Genomic DNA, 8,609 nt, shown 5'->3' on the forward strand with positions numbered 1-8,609 from the left:
AGAAGCACTGATGACATTTGACCTCAGTGGTTATACTTTATTTAAACCCTCCCCAACAGTTTTTTTTCAATGATCTAAGAAACAAAGAATGTTCATTGGATGTTTATAGTTCAGTATATTTACATTGCAGAGATAAGACTTTAAAAAAGGGATTGTATCCAGGAACCTTCAAGGAATCAGCTGTTTTCCCATGTAGGTCTTGTTAATTGAAAAATGTAATAAAAAATAAAAAGATTTAGTTGAAAATCAGAATTAAGTCCCTGGCCACTCATCTTCCTGTGGCTCTGATAGGTAGCGGGAGAGTCTGATGTCATTTCCTCTCATTCCATTACTGTGATCCGATTGGCTGAATTGCTCTGATGTTGTCATTGTTATGGTGGTGCCATCGGCCTCAACTTCACAGTCTGACGTATAGCCGTTTACCTGAATAACAGCTGGGATACACAAGGGAAATAGTATGAGCACACAACAATAACCCTCCAACCTCACGTAGTACAGCATTTATCATTCATGAAGCCTACACAGGCCCCATCTCATGTCCATAGAGGTAACAATACATCTGTATTTTAATGATTTGATTTAGGCTCTTGCAAATGGAGAATAGCTCATCCTGATGGTTGATTATATGGGCAGCCTCAGTTTAGATTACATTACATCTGATCCATTCTAAGTGAGGAGAGTCATCACATTATTGATCATTGGGAAGCTGCAGAACTACTATGAGTGATGGATACGGTGTAATATAGACTATTGAAGGTTTATCACAAATAGCTACTCTACATGGAAACAGTGTGTTTTTGGTGATGCGATTTGTCAGGAGATGATTTAAAGGGTTAGTTCATCAAAATGTCAAATGTATATTGCTGAAGTTCAGCTCTATGGCGCTGAATTATGTGCTTGAAATTGAAAGGTCATTTCCAATTGAGCCGACATATACAGCATTTAGGGGAACATTGCCTTTAAATTTAAATCGCTCTATAACGCTAAACCTCAGCAATATAGATTGAATCGAGCCCTTAAACCATGGTAACCAGGGTCCCATCACTCATATTGTTCTGCACTCTATGGTGCTAATGCTAACCTGTAGCGCTCAGTAAACAAACCCAACCTACTCTCTGGGTGTACTGAATACCTCCTTTCTTGTGCACTAGAGGAGGTACATTTGTAATTGTGGTGAACTATTCCAACTACCACTGAGGGAATTTTCACCTGTGTTGATGAAGAGTGGCTCAGTGGCTTTCTGGTCCAGGCTCCAATGGCTGTTGCACTCTGAGGGGAACTTGAGCTCAGCTGGAGCGAAGGAAGGAGGTGCAGGTTCTACAGGAATTCCAGGACCACTGGAGTTGGCTACAGACAAGACAGGCAGACAGACATGAGATCACTGAGTAGCACTATCAACATTCATATACGAGTTGTATCTTATCTGACTTGTTATTGTGGGTAAGTCCAACCGCCACTGGTGAAGCATTGATAAATAGGACAGTCACGAAATATGTCAACCGGTGACGCCACTGTACTTTCCCCAACGCTTTCTTGCTATGAGTTAGATGGCTGTGAAATGTGTCATGTGGTTTTCCAATAACCGTGAACAGGATGCTCAACATAGAACAGGATGTGGTTTTGTCCCCAAGTCTCAGAAACTCAAGAAGCTACAGTAGAAGCTTGTTTCATACCTACTATAGTTTCTTAACTGATAATGAGTAGATGTACATGGAATCTGGAGGCAGTTGTTCTTATTTCTACCTTCACAGGGTAGTCTAACTGGTTATTTATTCTCTGGAACCTGATTTGAATTAAATATATATATATGATCGAAATATCAAAGTCAAATTACAAATAAAATGTCAAACCGCATTTTTCAAAAAGAGGATATGAGTTTGAGATCACGGATATCCTCTATGTGCCTACAATGTTCTCTCAACTTCCAATTTTATGCTCAGTCGTTTCTTAACAAACATCTGTTTGTTTGAGATACTAGGCTGAAACATAAATGTTATAACCAGAAGCCAATAGCAGTCAGTGGTGTGTAGTGTCCCCCCTTATATAAGCTCCTGTGACTTTTATCTGCACTTGGACTCATATTGGTTGATGTGCTGTGCTCTCAGCTCCTGATCGAGCACAAACATCATTACATCAGTAATGATCAGAACTGCCCTGATAGGCTCGTTCACACTTGTTGTTTGTATTTAAAGCCTGTCAAGCCATTTCTCAGTCCCCCTCCAGTTGTGTCTTTTAAGAGTAAGTTTGTTTCCTATTTCCTCATTTCAGATGTATTGGTTTAATAGGTTTATGCTTATCACCTTGTATGTTCTGCAACCTGCTCATGAGGTCTCTCCTTTGTTGCAGAACCCCACAAAATCCAACTTCACCATGTCCAACCACAAGTCCCCAATAAATAGGTGAACTTTGGCATTGTCTGTCATTTGCGAGCACGCCTGGTGACATCTATCCAACCAATGACCTACCTAGGTTCCTTAGCTTATTTTTCATGATCCTTCAAGTTGGAGGATGTTTACCAGGTGCACTGCAGCAGAGTTCCATCTGCCACGGCAGAGACAGTGTTTCCACTGTAGGCAGTGTCGGAGTGGTTGGTCACTCATCAACCAGACAGGACAGCATGACTTTGTCTCCATTCATCACGTCTTTGGGCTACCAACATAAACAAGCGCCATTGTGGGAAATGGCGCAGCATTACACCACCTCTTCCCCCCAGCTACCCATATCTACTGAACCTGTAATGTCACCACTGTGGACCAGTCAAGACCCTCGTCTAACTCCCAACCGCACTGGACACAAAGCATCAGCTGGCAGTTGCTTTGGAGTTGTCACACGCTTCCCAAATGGAGCCTCAGTGACGCTGTTGCCGTGGCATCTCATTCCGCTCCCCCCTTGGCGCCACACCCTGCTGTGCTGTAAAGAGTGTCCACCTTTCCTGATGCCCTGGGCTTTGGCTAATCCACGTCACAGGTTTACAACATGACCCCGCACCTGTCCAAGGGGCCTACCGTGGCCTACCAGGTACCCAGACAAGGGGTCTCACGTGAGCCTGCCCAAGAAGCATACCCTGCCACACCTACATCGCTCCTGACCAACAACCCTATTTTCTGTCTTATTCAAATGTTTCATTGTAATGTCTTAAATACCTAAAACTTGTTCTACAGTACAAAGAGTCCCTGGAATATGGTGGCAACTCCCTCTAGCCAATGCTTACATCAAATCCACGATGAGGAGTGAACAAATACACACTATTTGGGTGTTGGCAGTGATGATATACACACCTGGCATGTATGATTGATCCTTGGCCCTCCAATAGATGTAGATCAAGATTATGATGAGGAGTGAGGTCACCACTAGTCCCGCCCACAGACTGGTAGGTAGTATCCAGTGACACCCTGAGGGACAGGGGGAGGGGGTGAGACGGAGAGAGACAGGGAGAGAGACAGCGGGACAAAGAGAGAGAGAGCGAGTGAGTGACAGAGGGAGAGGGACAGAAAGAGAGAGAGGTTTGTTTTGATTGATCCTAACATCCAGCAAATCTATATATGAGGCTCTATTTGAACCATTTCTTAGGGAGAACGAAATGTGCTCTAATCTTGTTTACAGTATTAGATGTACATTACTTATGTCAATAAATCATTCAATCAAGACAGAAAGAGGGGAGGAAGAAGAAATATTGGTAAAATGTCATACCATCTAGTTTTCTATATATTCTATACTACTGTGCAATAAAAGGAGATGCTATTAGACATACGAGATATGAAGGCCCCACACACAGCATCGGTAGTCTCAGTCCCAGCACTTTTCACCTCCCTCTCTAGGTCCCCACACCTGAAAGAGAGAGGAAAGAAAGTGATTGTGAAACAGAGAAAGGAGTTTAACCCCACAGTTAACCCCACTGTCCCACAATTGTAGAAAAAAATGTCAAACGTTTCGTGCCAACCAAATGCACCTACTGAGTTGATGTTCGATAAAAATCAGAGACACTTTGTGTGAAGGGTTCTGACCTGGTGTGTGATTGGCAGTGTGTGATGGCATCGTTGACGCTGTTATAGGTCCCAGGTAGGCACGGGGCACAGACTGTGTCATTCTGGGGGTTGGCTGGGGGGTTTAGGAACAAGTGTCAGACATGTCAGCTGCTCAAAGTAAAGTACATACATCCAGCAGATTATACAAGCACAGTAATAAGATGTTTTGTACTGACAAAGGCCCACAGTGGTTTAAACATTGACTCTGAGTGCATCTTATTAGACTACAGACTCTGATTTCTTGGCAGGTGTCTTTTCAATACCAGCCTTAGTATCTCCAACTCATGATCAGCTCATCAGAGGCAATGGTCTGTCATATTAGAACAGGGTGTAGAGGTGAGGAGGCTGCTGAGGGGAGAACAGCCCTTAACAATGTCTGGAACGGAGCAAATGGAATGGCATCAAACCATCATTCCTCTGACTCCGCTGCAGCCATTATCACGAGCATGTCCTCCCTAATTAAGGTGCCACCAACCTCCTGTGGGGTAGAGGTGAGGAGGCAGTCCTCACCTTGATTCAAGACACCTGAACCCAGAGGGCACAGGGTCACAGGTAGGCAGTGTTCACATCCATCGTCTGTACAGTAGAAACCAGTCTTACACACACATTGCCTGTCACTGCTGACTTCACACTCCTTCAATACCTTCTGGTTACTGCCTGAGAGAGCGAGAGGGAGATGAAGAGAAGGGAGAGAGGACAGTAGAGGGAGAGGGAGACGGAGAGAAGAGAAGGGAGAGAAAGAGTGGGAGAGAGGAGGGAGAGGGAGACGGAGAGAAGAGAAGGGAGAGAACGAGTGGGAGAGAGTATGGTAGAGGGAGAGGGAGACAGAGAGAAGAGAAGGGAGAGAAAGAGTGGGAGAGAGGATGGTAGAGGGAGAGGGAGACGGAGACGGAGAGAAGAGAAGGGAGAGAAAGAGTGGGAGAGAGGATGGTAGAGGGAGACAGAGAGAAGAGAAGGGAGAGAAAGAGGGGGAGAGAGGACGGTAGAGGGAGAGGGAGACGGAGAGGGAGAGAAGAGAAGGAGAGAAAGAGTGGGAGAGAGGATGGTAGAGAGAGACGGAGAGAAGAGAAGGGAGAGAGGACGGTAGAGGGAGACGGAGAGAAGAGAAGGGAGAGAGGACGAGTAGAGGGAGAGGGAGACGGAGAGGGAGAGAAGAGAAGGGAGAGAAAGAGTGGGAGAGAGGACGGTAGATGGAGAGGGAGACGGAGAGAAGAGAAGGGAGAGAAAGAGTGGGAGAGAGGACGGTAGAGGGAGAGGGAGATGGAGAGAAGAGAAGGGAGAGAAAGAGTGGGAGAGAGGACGGTAGAGGGAGAGGGAGACGGAGAGAAGAGAAGGGAGAGAAAGAGTGGGAGAGAAGATGGTAGAGGGAGATGGAGACGGAGAGAAGAGAAGGGAGAGAAAGAGTGGGAGAGAAGATGGTAGAGGGAGATGGAGACGGAGAGAAGAGAAGGGAGAGAAAGAGTGGGAGAGAGGAGGGAGAGGGAGAGGGAGACGGAGAGAAGAGAAGGGAGAGAACGAGTGGGAGAGAGGACGGTAGTAGAGGGAGAGGGGATGGTAGAGGGAGAGAGGATGGTAGAGGGAGAGAGGACGGTAGAGGGAGAGAGGACGGTAGAGGGAGAGAGGACGGGAGAGAGGGAGAGAGGATGGTAGAGGGAGAGAGGATGGTAGAGGGAGAGAGGACGGAGAGAGGATGGTAGAGGGAGAGAGGATGGCAGAGGGAGAGAGGATGGTAGAGGGAGAGAGGACGGTAGAGGGAGAGAGGATGGTAGAGGGAGAGAGGACGGTAGAGGGAGAGAGGATGGTAGAGGTAGAGGGAGAGGACGGGTAGAGGGAGAGGGGGAGGGAGAGGACGGAGGGAGAGGGAGAGAGGACGACGGTAGTAGAGGGAGAGAGGATGGTAGAGGGAGAGAGGACGGTAGAGAGGGAGAGAGGACGGTAGAGGGGAGAGAGAGTAGAGGGGAGAGGACGGACGGTAGAGGGGAGAGAGGATGGTAGAGGGAGAGAGGACGGTAGAGGGAGAGTTGGGGTATTGATGGTGGGAGAGGCGGTAGAGGGAGAAAAAAAGATGAAGTGAGGTGAAAATAATGAAAATTTCAAGAGAGATGAGGTGGGATAGAGAGAGGGGATGGAAAGATGAGGAGAGAGGTGGGATAGAGGAGAGAGGACGGAGAGAGGGGATGGAAAGATGAGGAGAGAGGTGGGATAGAGAGAGAGGGATGGAAAGATGGGGAGAGAGGTGGGATAGAGAGAGGGGATGTAAAGATGAGGAGAGAGGTGGGATAGAGAGAGGGATGGAGAAGATGAGGAGAGAGGTGGGATAGAGAGAGTGGGGGGATGTAGAGGGAAAGATGGGGAGAGAGGTGGGATAGAGAGAGGGATGTAAAGATGGGGAGAGAGGTGGGATGAGAGAGAGGGGATGTAAAGATGGGGAGAGAGGTGGGATAGAGAGAGGGGATGTAAAGATGGGGAGAGAGGTGGGATGGGATAGAGAGAGGGGAGAGAGGGGATGTAAAGATGGGGAGAGAGGTGGGATAGAGAGAGAGAGGGGGATGTAAAGATGAGGGAGAGGTGGGATAGAGAGGGGATGTAAAGATGGGGAGAGAGGTGGGATAGGGGATGTAAAGATGGGGGATGGGATAAAGATGAGGAGAGAGGTGGGATAGGGGATGTAAAGATGGGGGGATGTAAAGATGGGGAGAGAGGTGGGATAGAGAGAGGGGATGTAAAGATGGGGAGAGAGGTGGGATAGGGGAGAGATGGGGGGATGTAAAGATGGGGAGAGAGGTGGGATAGAGAGAGGGAGTAAAGATGGGGGGATGTAAGGGGATGTAAAGAGAAAGATAGAGAGAGGGGATGTAAAGATGGGGAGAGGTGGGTAGAGGGGGCGTAAAGATGGGGAGAGAGGTGGGAAGAGAGGGGAGAATGAGGTGGGATAGAGAGAGAGAGAGATGAGAGAAAGATAGGAGGGGGTAAAGATGGAGAGAAAGAGAGAGAGAGAGAGAGCAGGGTGAGAGACAGAGAGAGCAGGGTGGGGGGGAGAGAGAGAGAGAGAGAGAGAGAGCAGGGTGGGGGGGAGAGAGAGAGAGAGTGAGTGAGAGAGAGCAGGGTGGGGGAGAGAGAGAGAGCAGGGTGGGGGGGGAGAGAGAGAGAGAGAGAGAGAGAGAGGATGAGTCGGATCAAAAATAAATGATTTTAAGGAGACAGGAGAACAATGAGTAGAACTGTCAGAATAAGGAGGAGGAAGTGACAGAGGGAGGAGGGAGGAAGGAGGGGGGACTTACTGGAATGGCAGAGCCTACAGGGTAGACATTGTTTCAAGGAGTTTAATTCAGCAGTGTAGTATTCATGTTGACAGGTTTCACACTCTGTTTTTGTAGACTTGCCACAGTCGGTGCGAACATACTGTCCTGGAGTGAGGTTGGGAATGAGAGAATGACAGAGAAATGTGATCATCCATACCCCCGCATATAGGCCACCGTATTATCACAGCAGGTTGGTGGCATTTTAATTGGGGAGGACGGGCTCGTGGTGATGGCTGGAGCAGAATGAGTGGAATGGTATTATCAACATCAAACAAACGTTTTCCATGTGTTTGATGCCATTCCATTCGTGCCGCTCCAGCCGTTATTATGAGCCGTCCTCCCCTCAGCAGCCTCCTCTGGTGTTCATGTAGTGTTGTGGAGATAAAGGGACTGCTGTTTTCCCCTCTATACTGCACTTCATCATGTGATAATATAGTATAATATGTATATCTGGCACATGTATAACGCTGGTCTTTCAGACATCTTGCTCCAACAGCCATCTGAACAACAGAAACACACCAGTAGTCACTGACCTTTACGACAACGCTCACAGCACATTTCCACCCCAGAAGCATCATGAAGGTATTCCTCAGTTTTGCATCCCAATCCAGTCATCTCTAGTCCATTTGATGATAGTCTCTTTGTGGTCTCAGTTAAATGTATATCGTTTCACACTCCGCCTCTCTGTCTCTAGCTCTCTCTCCTTGTTCTCTATCACTCTATCACTATCACTGAAGTATCACTCACTCTTTGTCTTCTCCTCTGCTGTGTCCTCCGTCCTCTCAGTGAGAATATAGAGCTGCTTCCTCTCCTCTCTCACCCACTTATTTCCCCCTCGCTTGTCCTCCAGAGCGGAAAGCACCGATGCCCCTCATCTGCCCTGTGCGTCTCTCTCTCTCCTCCCTTTCCTTCCTGCCCTCCCTCTCTGGCACGAGGTGCACTGTTCTGGACCATGTAAACTAGCTGTAAAGAGGAGGATTCTAGAGGCTGCTTTTGGCACTGTCTCCAGATCAGTATGTCCAGATGTGGCACACAATACACACCAACACAATAAGATACTTCCCCTGACCACTCCAGCCCTTCCCGTCTCTCTCTCTCCCTTTATTCATTTGCTGAACCTTTGTCCTGATAGTGTTGTAATGCTGCTGATCTGAGAGATGTGTTTATATGATGAGTAGATGAAGACAGAAATATATATTCCTGACTCTCTCTCTCTCCCTCACTCTCTATGCACTCTCCCTTTCTCTGTCAATTCAATTCAAAGTTTTTTTTGGCATGGAAA

General features: G+C 47.5%; 1 protein-coding gene across 2 annotated transcripts; it reads right to left on the bottom strand.

Moving 5' to 3' along the window:
* Nucleotides 1–11: 11 nt before the first annotated feature.
* LOC121840625 (tumor necrosis factor receptor superfamily member 5-like) lies at nucleotides 12–8,294 on the bottom strand. 2 transcript variants are annotated; one of them, XM_042304985.1, is made up of 8 exons: nucleotides 7,861–8,286; nucleotides 7,307–7,432; nucleotides 4,536–4,682; nucleotides 4,005–4,098; nucleotides 3,752–3,828; nucleotides 3,279–3,392; nucleotides 1,210–1,347; nucleotides 12–434 (listed from the first exon to the last, which is right to left on the bottom strand). In XM_042304985.1, exons 1-8 carry the CDS (start codon nucleotides 7,940–7,942, stop codon nucleotides 253–255), a joined length of 960 nt encoding a protein of 319 aa, XP_042160919.1. In that variant the 5' UTR covers nucleotides 7,943–8,286; the 3' UTR covers nucleotides 12–252. The 2 variants fall into 2 exon arrangements, with proteins under 2 accessions (XP_042160919.1, XP_042160920.1); XM_042304986.1 differs by lacking the exon at nucleotides 4,536–4,682 and having other exon boundaries at nucleotides 7,861–8,294.
* Nucleotides 8,295–8,609: the final 315 nt, after the last annotated feature.

Source organism: Oncorhynchus tshawytscha, linkage group LG23, assembly GCF_018296145.1.
Source record: "Oncorhynchus tshawytscha isolate Ot180627B linkage group LG23, Otsh_v2.0, whole genome shotgun sequence".
In the NCBI taxonomy this organism is placed as follows: Eukaryota; Metazoa; Chordata; class Actinopteri; order Salmoniformes; family Salmonidae; genus Oncorhynchus; species Oncorhynchus tshawytscha.

What these genes read in the sequence shown, in the direction of transcription:
- LOC121840625 (XM_042304985.1), bottom strand. Translation starts at nt 7,942, where the DNA reads ATGACTGGATTGGGATGCAAAACTGAGGAATACCTTCATGATGCTTCT. An exon ending in CTGTGAGCGTTGTCGTAAAG is followed by an intron (nt 7,433 to 7,860) that starts GTCAGTGACTAC and finishes ACCTCACTCCAG; the next exon opens with GACAGTATGTTCGCACCGAC. An exon ending in CACTGCCAATCACACACCAG is followed by an intron (nt 3,829 to 4,004) that starts GTCAGAACCCTT and finishes TCTCTCTTTCAG; the next exon opens with GTGTGGGGACCTAGAGAGGG.